At 38.1% G+C, this 21,594-nt stretch overlaps 1 protein-coding gene across 3 annotated transcripts in view; it reads right to left on the bottom strand.

Annotated features, from left to right (window-relative positions):
* LOC115275687 (COBW domain-containing protein 1) overlaps positions 1–21,594 on the bottom strand; it is a 52,744-nt gene that overhangs the window by 29,230 nt on the left and 1,920 nt on the right. For all 3 annotated transcript variants that reach the window (XM_029919389.1, XM_029919387.1, XM_029919388.1), the window contains exons 2-4: positions 18,625–18,711; positions 15,097–15,193; positions 13,866–13,957 (exon numbers count right to left, since the gene is read on the bottom strand). In XM_029919389.1, the coding sequence (XP_029775249.1) occupies positions 13,866–13,957; positions 15,097–15,193; positions 18,625–18,711 (276 nt within the window). The remainder of the gene's footprint in view (positions 1–13,865; positions 13,958–15,096; positions 15,194–18,624; positions 18,712–21,594) is intronic.

Here is a 21,594-nt window from a genome sequence, read left to right on the forward strand (position 1 = left end):
AGGCAGGAAAATAAAAAAACGGAGCAGCTCTTCTCACATACAAACCCAACACTGAGCTTCTGTCAATGCATAATAATTTACCAACAAGATATTAGCAAATAATTTGGGCAGTATGGATACGTGCACCTAGGACTCATTTTTATCTTTTCTCTCTCAAATGTGATAATCATACAGTTCACAAGTAATGAATTATCTCTCTAAAAGCAAGCAAAACAAAAACACAGATAATTCCAAAGCCACTTGTCCAAAACATAGAAAAGCGTACAAGTTGTGTAGAAGAAAAAGAACGAAAGGTCAAACTGCATACTCTATGCCATTACTAACAAAACCTTACACTAGTCAGTACGGATATCAAATTTGAAGCTGAGGAAAACTAATTCCTAAGTAAGACAGAAAGTCGCTCGGGAGCAAACCACGTGCCCTGATTAGCATACCACAACGCAGGAGAATGAAAACTGACAGTAAAAGAAAGTATTTGATTTTTCAAAGCATCAGAGGCGCAGTTAGTGACAGGGCTGTCCAGAAGAATGAGCACAAGGAAGAAACAGGGACAACGGAACTCATTCCAGTGTCTGGAGCTGTCCACCCACCCGGAGAGATGTGTTCCCTCAAGCATCACTCTGTGTCACCTGTCAGCTGTTTACGGCGATTACTCAAGCAAGATATAGTAAGGGCCACAAGATCTAATGGTTTCCTGATACCTATTGATTTTTCCCCAAAAACTTAATAGTTTTCCAATTTGACTGAAATAGGATTTGTGAGTAACAGGGGCGAATCAATGCCTGTTCTTTACAAGGAAATTACTTTACCATGACAATTATTTAGCTTAGAACTGGACAGTGTCAGTCTCCTAAACGGGGAAACAACTGAAGTGCCAATAAGAATTTTCTTCACTTACTTGGCTAACAACATGATTTTAATTAATGAGGGAGAGAAAGTAAACCCTCCCGTGAGTATTGTTACTCCAAACAGTAAGTCATAAAAAAAAAAATCCTCTTAATTTTTTTCACTCAGTAAAATTCCACAGTGTTTATAAATCATTTTGGGGTTTTTTTTTTAATTCATCAATTACTATTCAGATAGCTTGAAAGTCCTACACAGGTAACATGTGTAGTATTAAGTTGAATTACAAGAGTATATTAAAGGTTTTTTTCTAAGTCTGGTGTGCATGTCTGGTGATACTGATCAGGCTACCCAAGAAAGAGCTATTTAAAATTTAGATGCAGGTGTTTAGCAAGAGGAAGATAGATAAGAGAGAGTAAGTTCATCAGTGGTTCCAAGCCCAAGGTGATTTTTCTCCCCAGGGAATACTTGGCAATGTCTGAAGATATTTTTAATTTTCTCAACTCGGGGAATATGACTGGCATTTAGTGGGTAGAAGCCAGAGGTACTGTTAAATACCCCGCAATGTAGAAAAACAGAAACAAAAACAAATGAAAATACTCCACAAGATGTATAAGACAATCCCCAAAAATGAACTAACCAACTAACCAGATGTCATCTGTGCCAAGGTTAAGAAACCCTGAGCTAGATTATAGAATCTCCCTTATTCAAAACCCAATATAACAAAAATTTAAATTAATAAAATTTAAAAAGCTAAATTATATCAGCAACAACCAAATATACAACTTCCCGTGATAAATTCTGAAGAGTGAAAATCGAAATAAACAACGGAAAGCCCAATGTGATTTATGATAATTCTTAATTCTACCCCCACCCCAACCAGTAAGCACTTGTGGGGGGAAATAGTTTATAAAATCCAAATACTCACCAGAAACAGCTTTCAAAATGGCAAGAAGGGGAAATGACCACAGGTTAAGGGAAAAGTCAACAACTCAGGGTAAAAGTTCCTACCATTTCCACATTTGAGGAGGAGGGGGGCACTTTCTAGGGCTCAGAACAAACTGAACCGGAAAGTCTGTGGAGGACGTACCCACACAAGGTATGGACTATATCTTCATGAGTGGCTGGAGGAAATCCAGGAGGGGAACACTTGGCACTTATGAAAGGAGAGCCCCAAAGTCCTACTGCCCCTCTGGCTCTCAGTCACCCACTTTCCTCTGCCTTCCCTTCACTGCTCCCAGCAGTACCCAATATTCAAACTGAAGCCCAGGAAAAACACAAGTTTAGGGGAGATGGGTAGGATGTTAAAAATAATTCATCACCACCATATGTAAGACTGAATTTCTGAGTCTCCTACCTCAAGCACCAACATGCTTTAAAAAACAAGGCACACATATTACAGCTGAGAAGAAACAAAAAAGAAAAGTGGAAAAAACTGAAGTAATAAGTAAGGCATATAAATGGCAAAGAACCCATTCTGGAAGGCAACATAATCCAAGAAGCCAAAGAAAACTCTCAAAAGCTCATTCATGATAAAGAACTTAAACACAATCAATTAAAAAACAAGCACTAAAAGGTAAGGTAAAGCAGAATAATATGAAAAGGTAGTTTTCAGTGCTGTAGTCATACAGCCAATAAACACATCATTAACTAATTCTTTTAAAACATCAAGGAACAGAACAGACACTTGTGGAAATAGACTTACAAAAAGGAACATTCGAGATGATTAAAGTAATGCAGAGGCAAAACACAAAATGATTAGAAGACAAAAGCTAGAGAACAAAAGAAAATTCAGGATAAGGAAAACATTCCTAAATGAAGAAATAAACCTACCAGATTAAAGAGTATATTATAATATAATTCAAGAAAAACTGATAATAAATGACACATAGATGTACCTTGGTTATATTACTGACCTTCAAAAATAAAGGGGAAAATTGTCAGGCATTTTGGATGAAAAAGCAAGTCACTTTCAAGGAGGCAGAGAAAAATCAGACTTTTCTACAGTAACACTCAATGCCCCAATATAATAAAATAACGAGCACAAAGCTCTAATCGAAGTGTTCCCTAAGGATATTACCTCCTGCCAAGTTGTTTTTCGAGAATGAAAACACCAGGTAGCCATACTCAAACATTAAAGGAAACAACAGCATTAAAACTCAAAAAATAGATCACTCACAAATCCTTCCTGATGAAGTAAGAAAGGAAATCGCGCCAATCAAAAAGTACTAAGAGATCAAGGAGCAAAAGTATCTGCAAAGTTCTGAGGGAAGGAAATTTATACCTTGCCAAGTAATTCATCAAGAATAAAAACAAAAGGTAAGTACTCTCAAGCCAGTATCCAAGAACTCAAGGTATTCAGCATTTATAGCATGAGAAGATTCCCCGTGCATGAAATTTAGTCAATCAAGAGATTCATTAACTCAGGAATGAAGAAGCCACGGTACTGGTAATGAGAATTAAAACTTTAACAATGAACTTAATAAAGTATGACAAAACATAAATGTTAGAAATCTTGACACCATGGCACAGAATATAATCTACCGAAGCCAGGAGATGGGGGTTAAGTAGAAGTGTTAACTTCCTAATCTTTTAGGTCAGGGAATCAAGAAATCCTCTGCACTGACACATGTAGTTTAAAAACTAACATGCCCTATTAGTTTATGCCTTTTCTTTTTTTCCCTCAACTCATAGCCCTCACACTGAAAAAGCATTTTTCTGATACTTAGCAAATCATTTCACATTCTTTTTTTCAATGATATAGAATTTTGCATCTACCTATCTCTATTAAGTAATTTATTAGATAACGCATCTTAATGACCCTAACATCTGATTTATGGAGTATCTAATATGTGCTGGACACAGGTGATTTACATATATAATGCACTTATTTTTTTAATTGAGGTAAAATGGCATTTGATCTTACATCAGTTCCAAGTGTTGGGCATAATAATTCACAAAGAGATCACCATAGTAAATCTAGGTACCATCCGACACCATATAAGTGACTGTCTTCATCCATTTCAGCCCCCTAAACTCTTTTCCCTCTGATAACGATCCATCTGTTCCCTGTATCTATGGTTTTGTTTTGTTTGTTCATTTGTTTTTTTAGGTTCCACATATAAATGAAATCTAATTTATTTCATTTAGCATAATACCCTTAAGGTCCATCCATGTCACAAAAGACAAGACCACCATATTACATATATGTGTATAATGGTCTATATAAATATACACATATATATGCATACATCATACATCATGTATATATTCCATATATATACTTATATATGGATGTATGATGGTCTATATATATGTGTGTGTGCATGTGTGCATGTATATATTTCTCTCACACATCTGTATCCATTCATCCACTGATGGACACTTAGGTTGTTTCCATGTCCTGGCCATTGTCAGTAATGCCACAATGAACATAGTGGTACAGATATCTTTTCAAATTAGTGTTTTCATTTTCCACAGAAAAATACCCAGAAGTGAAATAGCTGGTTCACATGGTAGCTCTATTTGTAATTTTTTGAGGAACTGCCACACCGCCTTCTATAGTGGCTGCGCTAATTTGCATTCAGGCCAACAGCGTAGGAGAGTTCCCTTTTCTTCACATCCTTTCCAACACTGATCTCTTGTCGATTTGATATTAGACATTCTAAGTGATGTGAGGTGATATTGTGTTGTGGGTCTGATTTGCATTTCCTTGATTATTAGTGATGATGAGTATCTTTTCATGTGCCTGTTGGACGTCCAATCTGTTTACCTTCTTCGGAAAAATGTCTATTTAGATCCTCTGCCTACATTTCAATCAGATTTTTTTGCTACTGAGTTCTTTGTACAGTTTGGATATTTACAGACATGGAGACAATATTTGTAAATCCTGTATCTGATAAGGGATTAATATGCAAATTGCCTTTTACATTTTATTGATGGTTTCCTTTGCTGCACCAATGCCTTTTAGTTTGATGTAGTCCCACTTAAATGATTTTAAGCCTTTGCTTTTGGACTCAGATTCAAAAATTCAATGCTAAAACTGATGTCAAGGAGCTAACCACCTGTTTTTCTTCTAGGAGTTTTATGGTTTCAGGTTTTACATTCAAGTCTTTCATCCATGATGAGCTAACTTTTGTGTATGATGTAAGACAGTAGGTCTATTTTTGTTCTTTTCATGTGGCTGTCCAGTTTCTCCAGCACCATTTATTGAAGACACTGTCTTTTCTTTGTTGTATATTTTTGTCTCATAGATTAATTGGCCATATAAGCATGGGTTTTTACCTGGGTTCTCTATTTGGTTTCATTGATCAATGTGTCTGTTTTGATGCCAATATCACAGTTTTCATACAAGAGCTTTGTAGTATAGTTTGAAGTCTTGGGCTGGGACATCTTCCATTTGTTCTTTCTCAAGACTGCTTTGGCTATTCAGGGTCTTCTGTGATTCCATACAAACCTTAGAATTATTTGTTCTAGAGGCCCATGGCTGGCTCAGTTGGTGGGGCATGCGACTCTTGATCTTGGGGTTGTGTGTTCAACCCCATGATGGGTACAGAGATTACTTAAAAATAAAATTCTTAAAAAAAAAAATTTGTTCTAGTTTTGTAAGTAGATGCCATTAGAATTTTGATTGTTTGTACTGAATATGTATATTGCTTTGAGTAGTATAGACATTTTAATAGTATTAATTCTTCCAAACATGAGCACAGAATAACTTCCCACTTACTTGTGACTTCTTTAACTTCTTTCATCAATGTCCTACAGTACAGGTCTTTCACCTTCTTAGTTAAATTTATTTCTAGGTATTTTGTTATGCAAATTGTCTTGTTATGCTTTGTGCAAAGACTGTTTCCTTAATTTCTCTGACAGTTCATTACTTGTATATAGAACAAATTTCTGTACACTGATTTTGTACACTGCGTACATGAGAGTTTATTTATTCTCACAGGTTTTTTTGGGGGGAGTCTTTAAGGTATTCTATATATAGCATGTCATCTGCAAATAGTGATAGTTTACTTTCTTCCCTTCCAATGCGAATGACTTTATCTTTTTTTCCTTGGATAATTGCTGTGGTTGGGACTTCCAATACTTATTGAGTAAAACTAACAAGAGTTGGCATCCTTATTTTGTTCCTAATATTAGAGAAAAAGCTTTCAGCTTTATACCATTGAGAATGGGTTTGTCATAGATGGCCTTTATTAGAGTACATTCCATCTATACTCACTGTAAGAGTTTTTACCATGAGTGGAAGTTGAATTTTATCAAAGGCTTTTTCTGCATTTATTGAGATGATCACATGATTATTATCCTTCATTTTGTTATGTGGTGTATCACACCAACTGATTTGCAGATGTCAAAACATTGTTAAACCCTGGAATAAATCCCATTGATTATGATGTATGATCCTTTTAATATATTGAATTTGATTTGCTAATATTTTGTTGAGGACTTTTACATCTATGTTCATCCAGGATACTAGCCTATACTTTTTCTTTTTCTTTCTTTTTCATTTCTATCCTTCCTTCCTTTGTTGTTGTTTTGGTGGTGTCCTTGACTGGTTTTGGTATCAGGGTAATGTTGGCCTCATAAAATGAGTTTGGAAGCATTCCCTCCTTTTTAATATTTTGGAAGAGTTTGAGAAGAAAAGGTATTATATGTTTTTTAAATGTTTGGTAGAATTCACCAAAGATGATGTCTGGTCCTGTACTTGTGTGGGGGAGGTTTATTACTACACTCTCCTTACTAGTAATACGTCTATTCAGATTTCCTATTTCTTAATGGGAGACAGGAAGTCTCAAAAGATTGTATGTTACTAGGAATTAACCAATTTCATCATCATAGTAATCTCTTGATTCTTGATTTTTGTGGTGTATCAACTTGTCTTTCACTGCTGATTTTATCTTTTCAAAGAACAAGCTCTTACTTTCATTGATCTTTTGTTTTTTGTCTTGACTTCAATCTTTATTCTTTCCTTCTACTAACTATGAGATTTATTTGTTCTTCTTTTTCAGTTCCCTTAGGTAGGGCTGTCTTTTTATGAACTTGTCCCTTAGAACTGCTTTTGCTGCATCATATAGATTTTGGGTTGTTGTATTTCCAATTTAATTTGTGTCACGGTATTTTTTTTAAATGTTTTATTTATTTTTGATACAGAGAGAGACAGAGCATGAGAAGGGGAGGGGCAGAGAGAGAAGGAGACACGGAACCAGAAGCAGGCTCCAGGCTCTGAGCTAGCTGCCAGTTCAGAGCCTGACGCGGGGCTCAAACCCACGAACGTGAGATCTGACCTGAGCCGAAGCCGGAGGCTTAACCGACTGAGCCACCCAGGAGCCCCAATCACGGTATTTTTTATACACCCTTTGATTTCTTCATTGACCCACTGGTTACAAGTTACATGTTATGTGAATTCTACTTATAATTTTTCCAGTTTTCTTCTTGTAATTCACTTTGTTTCATACCACTGTCATTAAAGAAGACACCTGGTATGATTTCAATCTTCCTAAATTTACTGAGACTTGTTTTGTGGTCTCATGTGATCCTGGAGAATGTTTCACATACAGAGAATAATGTGTTTTCTGCTATTTGGGGATGGTATGCTTTGTTTACAATTATACTTAATGCAGGGATCGGGGCACTGCCCTCCCATGCAGTCAAAAATCCAATACAATCTCTGACTCTCCAAAGAGTTAACTACTAATACGCTACTATTGGCCAAAAGCCCGACCTATAATATACACAGTCAATTAACACATATTATGTATGTTGCATATATTTCATATTCTTACAATGAACTAAGAGAAAATATTAAGAAAATAATAATAGAAAATACATTTTATAGTATTGTACTGCAAAACATCTGCATGTAAGTGGACCCACCAGCTCCAACCCATGTTGTTCAAGTATCAACTGTAGACCTATTTAGTCCATAGTCAACTGTAGACCTATTTAGTCCATAGTCAACTGTAGACCTATTTAGCCCATCTGGTCCCCTGTGTTGTTTAAGGACAGTACTTCCTTATTGGTTTTCTGTCTGGATAATCTATCTACTGATACAAAACAAATGTGAAGTATTAAAGTCTTCTATTATTGTATTGCCATTCATTTCCCCCTTAAAGTCTGTAATATTTGCTTACATATTTAGAAATTCCTATGGTGAGTGTATAAATATTTTCAAATGTTATATCCTCTTGTTGGATTGACTCTTTGTCATTGTGTAATGCCCTTTTTCTTTTATTACAGACTTTTTTTTTTTGATGTATGTTTATTATTGAGACAGTGAGAAACAGAGCACGAATGGGGGAGGGGCAGAGAGAGAGGGAGACACAGAATCCGAAGCAGGCTCCCGGCTCTGAACTGTCAGCACAGAGCCCGACACAGGGCTTGATCCCACAAACCATGAGATCATGACCTAAGCCAAACTCGGACACTAAACCGACTGAGCCACCCAGGTGCCCCTACAGACTTGTTTTCAAGTCTTGTTTGTTATATAAGTATAGCCACATTAGCTTGCATTTGAATTTCCATGGAGTATCTTTTTCTACCCTCTTCACTTTCAGTCTATGTGTTATTAGATCTGAAGTGAATCGCTTGTAGGCAATAATATATAAATGAATCTTCCTTTTTTAATCTAGTCAACTACTGTACATCTTCTGATTGGAAATTGCATCCATTTACATTTAAAGGAATTATTGCTAGGCATGTATTCTTACCATTTTGTTAACTATTTTGACTGGGTTTGTAGTCCCTCTCTTCCTTTTTTGTCTAGCTGTCTTCCCCTGCAGTTTGATGCCTTTCTTCAGTGCAATGTTTAGATTTTCTCATTATCTTTTCTGTATCTATAAAGGTTCTTGCTTTAAGGTTATCATGAGATTCACATATGACAACCTATATACATATATGCCTATTTCAAGTTGATTGATAGCAACTTGAAGTTGAATGTTTGTAAAAACTCTACATTTTTGCTCCCCCATTTTATTTCTGTTGACCATATTTTTTGAAGCCATATTTTACATCTTTTTGTGTATCTTCTAATTATTGTTGTTGTACTTAATTGTACTACTTTTGTCTTTTAGCCTTCATGGTAAATTTCTAAGTACCAGCAAGATTTTTACTTGTGTAGGTCTTCGTATTAATAGCACCTTCCCAGCTTAAAGAAGTTCCTTTATCATGTCTATAAGGCCAGGTTAGTGGTAAATTCCTTTAACTTTCGCTTGTCTAGAAATTTCGATTCTGAATGATAACCTCGGCAGGTAGAATATTCTTGGCAGGAAGTTCCTCCTTTCAGCACTTTGACTCTATTAGGCCACAATGGCATGCAAAGCTTCATCGAAAATATCAGCTGACAGTGATGTGGGGATTCCCTTGTACTTGACGACTCTGTTTTAAGATCCTCTTTAAATTTTTGACATTTTAACTATAATGTCTCTTGATGTGGGTGTCTTTTGAGTTCGTCTTATTTGGAACCGTGTGCTTCTGGGACCTCGATGTCTGCTTCTTTCCCCAGGCAAGGGAAGTTTTCTCCCTCTTTCATTCTCTTTTCCTTCTGGGATCCTTACAATGTGAACGTTATTCCACGTGAGGTTGTCCCATGGGCTCTTAAGCTACCTTCCTTAAGTTTTCGTTGTTGTTGCTGCTGCTGTTCTGTTTGGCCGAGGTCCAGGGCCCCGTCGTCCAGGTCACTGATCTGTCCCTCTCCTTCATTTTCTGAGGCTGAACCTTTCTAATACATTTTGCTGTTCAGATACTGTATTCTTAAACTCTGCAACTTGTGTTTGATACTTCCTTATCGTTTCTATCTCTTTGTTTAAGTCTGTGTCCAACCATTCTTCTGACTCTGGTAAGCATCTTTATAACCATCACCTGGAACTCTTTATAAGGTAGATTACTTCTCTCCCCTTCATTAAGGTCTTTTTTTCTGAGGTTCTGTCTCATTCGGAAAATGTTCCTGTCTCCTCAGTTTACTGACTCTGTTTCTACGTATTGGGCAAAGCAGCTACCTCTCCCAGTCTTGAAGATGTCCTCGCATAGGAGATAAACCTTATCGGTCAACCCTGCCCTGGCTCTTCGTTGTCTCTCTGAAACACTGTGATTACCGAATTAGCCTGATTTATTCTTGATAGATCCCAGGTGCTGAGGGTGTGTCAAGACCAGCCTGTGTTCCAAAGGGGGTGACCTCAGCAACTAGTTTCAGGGTAACTGGAAAACAGATCCTCAGGGGGCATTCTGGCATATGCAAATATATAGCCCTGTGGGACTACAATCGTAAATCCTGTTGACCTCCAGGCCACAAAATCTGGAGGTGTCCCCTGAAGTCAGGCTGCAAAAGTCAGGGGTTCATACAAGTGTACAAGCCTTTTGGTACCAGCAAGCTATGGTGAGGCCAGAGGAGATATCAAGGAGAGTATCTCGCTGTCTACATTCCCTGAGAGCACCTGTGAAGCCTATCCCTCAGGTTGAAGCTCCCAGACAAGCGATGGGCCTTTGCCAGAGGCAGACGAGTGGTGTGTGTTAGCCTGCCATCCACGCCGTGCCTTGGGTATGGTAGCCTTCCCATACCTACCTGCCTATTACTGTCCCATGGGGCCCAGAAACTCAAGCCCCTCTGGCCACCAGGGCCAGGTGATGAAGGGGCATTCCCAGTGTGGACTGCATTCAAAGCCAGACTTTAGTGAGGCTGCAGGAGTGCTGAGGGCAGGGCACACCCGTGGCCTTAGGGATGCAGGAGGAGAACAATTCGGGCAGGATACACCCCAGGCCTGAGTGAGGCAGGGAGAAGGCTGGGCATGGGGCACAGCTTTAGGGTGGCTGTGTCCGCAGTGCCTATGGACAAAGCGCCATTGGCAAAGTGGAAGCAGAGTGCAAAAATGGGCCTCACAAGCACCTCTGTCCCCAGAGAAAGTCCCAACTGATCCGAGTCCTCCAGCAAACATTTAGGATCAACAAATGAATCTCTTATACATACAACCCAGTTACTTCTCACGCCGCTGCCTGTGCACCAGGTCCAGGCCTAAGATGAGCATACTTGTGTGAGTGCCTCCGAAGGAGCCTGTCAGATTCCCCACCACCCCCCACGTCCACGGGACACAAGTCCCTTTGTTTCTGAATCCATTTGGGGGGCCTTGTCTCTCTAATGCAGGTTCCAAGAGTTGAGATACCCAAAGTTGGGCATAAACCCGTCCCTCCTCGGGCAGACTCCAGACCTGTGAAACCCGTCCCTATGGTGGGGAACTGCACCAGGGTGAAGATTTTGGCAAGACCGCATCTCCGCCTCTATTACCCACTGCAACGTGGCCCTCCCACTCTGTGCTGTAGAGGGAATTCTTCAGCTAGGTTCAGTTCTTTCTGAGCAGGAAGTATTGCAGAAGTAGGTGTCTGTGGAAGGAGGGTGAGTTCAGGGTGTTTCTAAGTTGCCATCTTGAACTGCCTCCAAAGTCTTCTTTTACGTTCAAGTGAAACTAAACTAATATTAAGAACAACACAAAGACAGGAGCCTGGGTGGCTCAGAAGGGTAAGCAATTGATTTCGGTTTCAGCTCAGGTCATGATCTCACAGCTTCGTGAGTTCGAGCCCCACATTGGGCTCCACTCTGACAGCGTGGAGACGGTCTGGGATTCTATCTTCCTCTCTCTCTGCCCCTCCCCAACTTGCGCTGTCTCAGTTTCTCTCAAAAATAAACTTTAAAAATAATTTTTAAAAAAACAGCACAAAGGATGCAATCTCATTTTTATAAAATTATCTTTGTACATTTATACAGCTTTCAGAAGTACATAGAGCAGGGTTCCCCAAATTTATGAATGTATAACAATCACCTGGAAGATAAAAAAAAAAAGACTGGTGAGCCTCACGCTTACAGATCCTGATTCAGGAGGCCTGGGAAGCGAGCCCAAGAATCTGCTTTTTTCACAAGCTCCTAGCAGAGACTGATGATGTCACTCAGCAAATAGCACTAGCACAGAAAAATCCCTGGAATAAAATTTACCTACTTTTACCTCAAGGTAGTAAAATGCAGTATGATTTACTTTAACTTTCCTCTTTGTATTTTTTTAGATATTAGGTAAAAAAAATTTTTTTTTACAATGAATGTTCCATTTTTACCCAAACAATAAAATCATTATTCTAAAGAAAGTTAGAAGCAAGAAATATTAACCCGTTCCTACCTACAATTTGCACAAAAACTTTCTCCGAGATCTTTAACTTTGTTTTCTCCCTCTGAAAAGCTAAACCATGTTTTACTAAACTCACCTACTCTCAAAGAAAAGTTGCAAGAGTTCTTCTCTATTAAACGGCTATCATGAAAGAAACTGGCATTTGGTATATCAAAAGGGAGGCATACAATATATTTCCCAATCTTACCAAATTTAAATGAATTTAAAATTTAACATCAATGTAACAGTCCCACTCCTATCATCAATCAAATCTATTAAAAATGTATGAAAATGTATGCTGTACGTCTACAACAGGACCAAAACAGCCCAACTCAACACTCATTTGAAAACATGAAGACAATGCTATTATGTACTATTTTTAAGCACAATAACCACTGACTACATTTGGACCTTAAGTATGCTCCAATATTTTTCACATAATTATGATCCCTTTTTTATTTTTTTTAACATCTGTTTATTTTTGAGAGACAGAGAGAGACAGATCCTGAGCAGGGGAGCAGAATTAGAAGCAGGCTCCAGGCTCTGAGCTGTCAGCACAGAGCCCGAGGCAGGGCTTGAACCCACAAACTATGAGATCATGACCTGAGCCGAAGTTAGACGCTCAACCAACTGAGCCACCTAGGCGCCCCTTGATTATTTTTTTTTTAAAGCAAGCTCCAAGCCCAACAACAGGCTTGAAATCATGACACTGAGATCAAGAGTCACATGCTCTACCGACAGAGCCAACCAGGCACCCCGTGAGCCCTTTAATAAATTACTCCTAAACAGTACATTAGTTGGTGTGGTTTTATGGCCCAATGCCATTAACTTAGATACTGATGGGACGGATACTGATGGGGTGGATGTGGGTTTGATCTTTTGGTAAAGGCCTCGGTTCAAACCTAGACTCTTTCTGCTAGCTGTGTGAGTTTGGGCAAGTTGCTTTCCTCCTCTGAGCTGGTGCCCACAGTTAGGAAATGGTGCTAATCATAATTCCTCCCTCATAAAGCTGCTGTGAGGATTAAGTGAGGTGCGAGGCAATAAGGTACTGGGTGAATACCCCATAAATTGTAGTTGTACCACTGCTGACAGAGAGGAATAAGCAGAGAGCCTGGTCTGCCGTCAGAGCTCAAAAACGTTTGCTGAGATATGATCAGACTTACATGACGAACACTACATATTCTGAAAACTAGGACTAAAGGTGTTACCTAAAAAGATAATAAGGAAACAGACACTTACTGTTAAAAACAGACCAACCCTGTGTAGCTTTCAATAGAGAAGTTTACATGTAATTCCACTCAGAGATAAAAAGGTCATGGATAATTGTTAATTCCACACCAGGAAAAAGACGCAGTAGGCTTAATTTAACTCTGTTCCTATAGACAGCATTAACAAATAAAATTATTTCAACTTCAGTAGTAGAAAAACAAAATGCAAATAATTAATTGAAAAGGACTAACTGGGATTAGAGTCCAAAAGCTCTTAAGTATCTCTCAATGATTCTGTAAGAAAAACGGACTAGAAGATAATTAGAGACAAGATCTCTGTACAGTATAACCAATCAAATATACACTTGCAAGTAGGACGTCTCTATTCTTCCTAAATGTCCATACTTTCAACAACTTCTGTTCCTATAATAATTTTAAAGCAATCAGTTGAAATTCAAATCCTCTATCAGGTTAAAAGTACCAACTACTCTGATCCACCATGATTTATCTAGTAAAGCAACATGACAATCCAGTATTTTTCCTGTTTTAAACAACAACCAAAAATTTTTAGTCTGGAGTAAAGATTATTCACACCTACTTTACGTATTTTTCTAATACATTTAAAATGTTTAAGAACTACATTCTGGTTATTAATAATATCATTTCTTACCAGGATCTGCTAACCCAGTGGTCTCTAATAGTATGTAATCAAATTTCCCCTTCTTCTGCATCAAATTCTCAATAGCTCTAAGGCCACTGTCCCTGGAGAACACCAAAATATAGAAAATAGTGATTACCTGAATATTTTAAAGTGATCATTACAAATGTTTTAAAGTATATTCAGCAACCTGAGGCAAAGATACTGTTAGGAATGTTCATTCCCAAACTTTTAACACCAACTCCATCAATATTTACAAAGGCGGGGAAAAATGGTTCCACGTGTACTGATAAGTAAAATAAATCAAGTGAATGATGATTAATACTTTAATTTTGTTAAAACTAAACACAGAGGAAATTTTAATAAATCTGACCAAAGTCAAATTCTGCTATTTTTATAGTACTATGAAAGAAAAAAATCAACATCCAAAGCGATGATAAAATTTATGAATTCCAGGGCTTTAATATAACAACTAAAGGGACACAGTCATGAAATACTTTTCAATTCTGGTCCGACTTAGAGCACCAGACTTTAATTTTCCTTTTTTCTTAGAACATTGACGGTGCAAGAGAATACGTACTGGATTTCATTTTGGTTGTTCACGAAAATCTGTCATAATTTTAGCTTTGTTAATGTATTTGACTCAAAGTCAAACACCTAAGTTATAAACGATGTAGGAAAAATTTAATTCTCTAGAACATACAAAATCAGTACTACAGGTATTAATTTTCCTAATTTACTCAACAAATATTTGAGTGACTAGGTATGTCAGGTCCTTTTCTCAGACCTATGGTATATTAGTGGAAAAAAAGAGACTGTGCCCTTGGAAATGACTGTAACTGGCAGAACAGAGCTTGAGGATTTTTACCTTTTGATGGTCATTTATTTTTGTTTTTACAAATTGAATCCTTGGAAATAAGATCAATGACCCATTAAAAGTAAAATAAAAATTTTTTTACACATGAAATGTGAGTTTCATGTACCACAGAGATGATTCATTAAACCCTGACATCAAAGACATAAACTCAATAAAAGGACCAAAGCTTTAGAGCAGCCAGAAAAATAAATAGGACAGCAAGAAATACTCTGAGAAATTACATCCTAGTAAGTTATTTTCTATATGGAAATACAATGGAGCAGACTATGTAAATGGAGTTAAATTACACAAGAAAATCAAAGCTGGAAATCTGATCAGTAAACATTTATAAGAGACCAACAGGCACCCAGGAAACCCACTCCTCACTTGACTGAGCAGCAGAGGCAGCCGTTTCTGAGTTCCAGCCACTCTTCGTACAGCTCTCCGCCCTGGCTGACGGCGAGGGACTTCTCCACGGCGCTCCCTGGGACACGTAACGAGAGGCACTCCTTAGACTGAGTTCGCTAGCCAACCAACGACAAAGGTGAGGATATCAAGAACGTAGATTTCAAGTCGTCTTCTACAAATACACTTTGTAACTTTCCTTCTATCCATGCAGCCTCAATGTTTTAAACTCTACTGCCATAGATTACTTTAGCTTTTATTTCCTTAGAGGATTTAAACCCCTAAAAAGGCAGATCCTAAATTAATCACCCATGCCTCCTTCTGCTTCAGACCTCCCACCTGCCCAGTCCTGCATCCTAATAAAGTAGCTATTTCAAAAGCACTCTTTCTGGTCCATGGCCAACTAGTATGCTTAACATATTGGTTTTTATACGCCCTTCACGCTCTTAAAGATTGCCTCATCTATTTTTTACTTTTCATTCTTCCTCTAAATTATTTTTGTTTCTATTAGACAGACTACTAACTATTGCCAGCATGAATAAAAACCCCAGTTCATGTTGAGGAAGTTTGCTTGGCCAGGGTATCAATGTGCTCATTTAAAAATTAAGTCTTTAAAGTTTCCTAAATTTTTCTTTAGTGCTTACTAAAGAAACAATAATAAATATGTGAAATTCTGAGATGCTTGTTATAGTAGAAGTTGATTTTAAATATCTTACTTTTCCTCCAATAAACAAATATACCAAAGTCAGGGAAGAGTTCTAAATGTCCAGTAATGAAAATGACTGAAAAAGCAAATTGAATAATTCTTCATTTCCCTGTTTTTTGTTTATATTTCAGTTAGGCAAGGATAAAGAACTTTGATACTATTCTTGAGCTTAGCTAAAAGGCCAAGACGCAATGGGGATAAAGAGCATTGAAAAGGACCAATAAAAAAATTCCGGGTTTGGGGAATATTAATAAAATGCAAAGGAAAATACTGTGAATGCTGTAAAGGACAAAACTATAAAAATGATTCCAAAGGAATGATGAAAAATACCAAATGCTAATAAATGGGATCAGTGTTAACACTGGTTAATAAAAAGCTAAAATTAAAGACTAGGATTAAAAAAAAACTTAGCATTTTTATTTAACAGGACTTTTCACTTTGGTTTACTGAAATTAGAAATCAAGTTTAACAGGTCTCCCTGCTCATAACACTTGGTTCCTTGGGGCGCCTGGGTGGCTCAGCTGGTGAAGCGTCTGACCTCAGCTCAGCCCATGATCTCCCGGTTTGCAAGTTTGAGCCCCGAGTCAGGCTCTGTGCTGACAGCTCACAGCCTGGAGCCTGCTTCGGATTCTGTGTCTCCCTCTCTCTCTGCCCCTTCCCAGTTTGCACTCTGTCTCTATCTCTCTCAAAAATAAATAAACATTAAAAAAAAAAAAAGAAAGAAACCTAGTTCCTTTACTCATTTACAACTGAGAAAACTGTGTTAAGAAGTAGATTAACATAAATCAGGAGACTATAGATGCTGGCGAGGATGTGGAGAAACGGGCACCCTCCTACACTGCTGGTGGGAATGTAAACTGGTGCAGCCACTCTGGAAAACAGTGTGGAGATTCCTCAAAAAATTAAGAATAGAACTCCCCTATGGCCCAGCAATAGCACAGCTAGGAATTTACCCAAGGGATACAGAAGTGCTGATGCATAGAGGCACATGTACCCCAATGTTCACAGCAACACTTTCAACAATAGGCAAATCATGGAAAGAGCCTAAATGTCCCTCAACTGATGAATGGATTAAGAAGATGTGGTGTATATATACAATGGAGTCCTATATGGCAATGAGAAAGAATGAAATCTGGCCATTCAGGGCAAAGTGAATGGAACTCAGGGGTGTTATGCTAAGTGAAATAAGGCAGAGAAGGACAGATACCATATGTTTTCATGCATGTGGAACAGGAGAAACTTAACAGAGGACCATGGGGGAAGGGGAGGGGAAAAACAGTTAAGGAGAGGGAAGGAGACAAACCGTAAATACTGAGATTCTTAAATACTGAGAACCAAGGGTTGATGAGGATGGGAGAATGGGGAAAAGGGGTGATGGGCATGGAGGAGGGCACTTGTTGGGATGAGCACTGGGTCTTAAATGGAAACCAACTTGACAATAAACTATAAAACAAACAAAAAAAAGAAACAGTTCAACATAAGATATATTTTTTGGCAAAAAGTGAGCTTTAATTAAAATTTACACTTAGATTTTAATTAAAATTCACACTTAGATTTTTGTTATAGGAAGAAAAACTTATAAAAGTAATCAGAGAATTGTGTCTAACACTGCTGTACAATATTTTTTAAAGCACTTTTCAATATTTTTAAAAAAAGGAATTTTAAATGCATATATTTCCACAAATAATTGTAGGTGCTTCAGGATGAAAACCATATACTTAATTAATTTTTAAACTCTTCGATTTTTTTTTTAACATTTCTATTTATTTTTGAGAGATAGAGTCAGATCATGAGCAGTGGAGGGGCAGAATGAGAGAGAGCCACCCAGAGTCAGAAGCAGGCTCCAGGCTCTGAGCTGCCAGCACAGAGCCTGGTGACCCTCGAACCCACGAACTGTGAGATCATGACCTGAGCCGAAGTCAGACACTCAACTGACTGAGCCTCCCAGGCGCCCCTAAAATCTTCAGTTTTAAGGGGCACCCAGGTAGTCAGTTGGTTAAGCAGTCAACTTTGGCTAACAGCTCAGAGCCTGGAGCCTGCTTTGAATTGTCTCTCCCTCTCTCTGTCCCTCTGACACTTGTGCTGTCAAAAATAAGTAAGCATCAAAAAAATTTTTAATCTTCAGGGGTTTTTTTTTCAAGATTTTTTTTCAAAGATTATTTTTGAGAGAGAAAAAGAGCACAAGCTGGGGAGCGGCAGACAGAGGAGGAGACAGAGGATCCGAAGCAGGCTCCAGGTTCTGACAGCAGACAGCCCGATGTGAGGTTTGAACTCAGGAACCATGAGATCACGACCTAAGTCAAAGTCAGGCGCTTAAATGCCTGGGCCAGCCAGGTGTCCCAAAATCTTCAGTTTTTAAATGCTTTGCAAATTATCAGTAAACATCTAACAAGGTAAATTTATAAATACTAAAGCATTTTTAAATGTTTTTTGAAAGTTACAAGTGAACAATATAGTTAGTACAAAAGCGCCTCAAAAGTGCCTGAAAGAACTTTCTTTCATATCTTTAGATCTCTACTTCTGGAGTTATTTCATATAAAAACCTAAATTAATTCTGTTGCTATGAATTCCAAAATTACGTAAAATAGAATTTTATAAAAACTATCTGATTTCAGTTCCTCAAATCTGTACAAAATAAAACTGGACAGAAATTAATCTATTTTTCCCAAAACTAACCACATTAATGTGTTTGTTCACATTATAATAGCCTGCAGTTTTGTTTTGAAATACGGAGTATCAGTATACCAGGGGGATAAACAATCCTATAAATTCTTGCAGTACAGTAGTCACTGAGTTTTACTTACCTTCCCCAAATTCATTTAAAATAACAGCTACTCTTTTACTGTGTTGCTCTGTCAAAATATAGTTCAGAAGTGTTGTCTTCCCAGCACCTAGAAAATATATTTGCTTTAAATAACAACATTGAAAGGTAAATTTTAAAGGCATAAATGCACAAAGCTGGAGTCCCAGTGTTTTTTAAATTTTGCATGCTATCTAAAAAATATTATTTAACTATGGCATAGAAGAGTCTAGAGGAAAAGATTAAGGATGCTTGGCAAAGTATTAAAAAAGCTTTATGTTCACATAAAATCTGCATCTGCAAATACTCCTACAACTGGGATCACAGCTTTCTTTGATCTCAGACAATAAAATTACACCTACATTATTGATAATACAATTAATACGGAGACATCTAAATTTTCTATAAATTAGGAATTATTGAAATAATGGCTTCCAAGGAATGAAGTACTCATGGGGTTCATAAAATAAACACTTTTCCATGATAACAATTTTTCTTAGCCAAGAATATATGGTTTACTTCCCTAAAATTTACATACAAAGCCATATCCTTTATTTCCACATCCAGCATTAACCAGACACAAATTCAAACAGACTATAGAGCTACTTTTAGTATGCTTAGTCTGTAAAAATTATGTATATACACAGGTGTCCCTGGAAATGTGTAGGTCATGGGTCCACCTATATTTGATTTTTCTCTGTAAATACAGGACAAGACCATAAATGTATTTTCTCCCCCTGATGATTTCTTCAGAACATTTTTTCTCTAGCTTACTTTATTATAATATAGTATGTCATACATACAACATAGAAAATACATGTTAATCCACAGTTTCTATTATCAGGAAGGCTTCCATTCCAAGTAGGCTATTAGTAGTTACTTTGGGGGGAAGTCAAAAGTTACATGCGGGTTTTCAGCTGTGCAAGAAGGTGGCGCCCCCTAACCCCCACACCGTTCAAGGGTCAACTGTATCTGTCTACATGTCTATAAAACACAAATAAAATGAGAGAAAGGATGTAGGAAAAGTTAACAATGTACAGAATATTCAGTATTTAGAAAGATAAATTCATAAAGCTACACTAACTTTATCCAGTAGGTGGCATGTTAAACCTACTATGTTCAGCTCAAGCAGAAGAAAAACGTTTATCCTGTGAACCACATACACCAAAGTTCAGAGGAAAAAAATATACACTGCACAGAAATGTAATTCAATTGTATGCATCTATCATTTGTTTACTTTTCTGTTGGTAGACACTTGGGTTATTTCCAGTGTTTCATTCTTCCAAACTGGGCCACTAAGAACTTTTATATGTAAGCTTGTATGCATCTTCCAAAGTACATTTACAAGATTTCTAGTGTGTAACTAGGTGGAATTTAATGATCATCAGGGAATTAATATCTTGAACATTTTTAGGTCATACTCCTCTAAAGGCTGTTGAAGGGATGAAGGGCATATGTTGAGGGTGCTTTAAAAAGCTCAACATCACAAAAGCATCAAGTATAGACTGAAAAGTAGGGCGCCTGGGTGGCTCAGTCGGTTAAGCCTCTGGCTTCGGCTCAGGTCAGATCTCACGTTCGTGGGTTTGAGCCCTGTGTCAGGCTCTGTGCTGACAGCTAGCTCAGAGCCTGGAGCCTGCTTCCAGTTCTGTGTCTCCTTCTCTCTCTGACCCTCCCCCTCTCATGCTCTGTCTCTCTCTGTATCAAAAATAAATAAAGCATTAAAAAAAATTTAAAAAAAAAAGTATAGACTGAAAGGGACAGAGCTTAAGGAGGCAGGGCGGCAATGAAGAAATTCTTAGAGCCAGTCCTAGTGTGAGACAGAGACCCTGAACATGAGTGTAGCACTAGGGAGTGGCAGTGAAAATGGAAAGGAAGAGATGGATGTTAGAGAATTTCTAATAGATTTACTAGCATTTAATAATAAGCCGTGTTATGAAGCAGGAGACTATAAGGCACAGTTCACTCATTCAAGTCTACTACAGGGGTGCCTGAATGGCTCAGTCGGTCAAGCATCTAACTTTGGCTCAGGTCAGCATCTCAAAGTTCGTGAGTTCAAGCCCCGCGTAGGGCTCTGTGCTGACAGCTCAGAGCCTGGAGCCTGCTTCAGATTCTGAGTCTCCTCTCTCTACCCTTCTCCCACTCATGGTCATGTGCTCTCTGTCTCTCAAATATAAGTAAACATTGAAAAAAAATTTTTTTTAAGTCTTCCATGGGCCAGATGTTGTGCTGGGCCTTGGTGAAAAGGGCACAAAACCAAGATGAACTGTCTCTACTTTCTTTTTGTTTTTTTAATTTTTTTTGTATGTTCTTAATTTATTTTTGAGAGACAGACAGAGATAGCGGGAGCAGGGGAGGTTCAGAGAGAGAGGGAGATAAAGAATACAAAGCAGGCTTCAGACTCTGAGCCAGCTGTCAGCACAGAGCCTGACGCGGGGCTCGAACCCACGAACCGTGAGATCATGCCCTGAGCCGGACGCTTAACCGACTGAGCCACCCGAGTGCCCCGTCTCTACCTTCACAAGGCTTACAAACACTAAGAGAGTGGGAGGTGGAAGGGAATTCTGATCAATGAGGAGGTAACTCGGTCACAGGATTTTCAGTGGATAGCAGACGTACAAGACGTTAGGAGGCACCTAAGAGGGACGTCCAGCCTGAGGAGCAACAAAAAAGAAAAGTCTTCCAGGGCTAAAATACGCAGCACCTTTATAAGTAAAAGTAGTTCAGTGTGCCTGGGCCACAGTTCTGAAGGCCAGAAAGGCTGTCAAGAGCTGAATCATACAGGACCTTCTGCTTCATGTTGAGGAATTTGAACTGTAAACCAAATGTAAACCACAGACGGGTGTAACGAAATCAGTGGACATTTATAAAGATGATTAAGGCTCAAGTACAGAGAATATATTAAAAGGAAACATGACACAAGACGAATCAGAAAACTTCTAGAGTATTCCAGGTCATTGGAATCACAGGAGCAGGA

Source organism: Suricata suricatta, chromosome 13 (genome assembly GCF_006229205.1).
Source record: "Suricata suricatta isolate VVHF042 chromosome 13, meerkat_22Aug2017_6uvM2_HiC, whole genome shotgun sequence".
NCBI classification, from domain to species: domain Eukaryota; kingdom Metazoa; phylum Chordata; class Mammalia; order Carnivora; family Herpestidae; genus Suricata; species Suricata suricatta.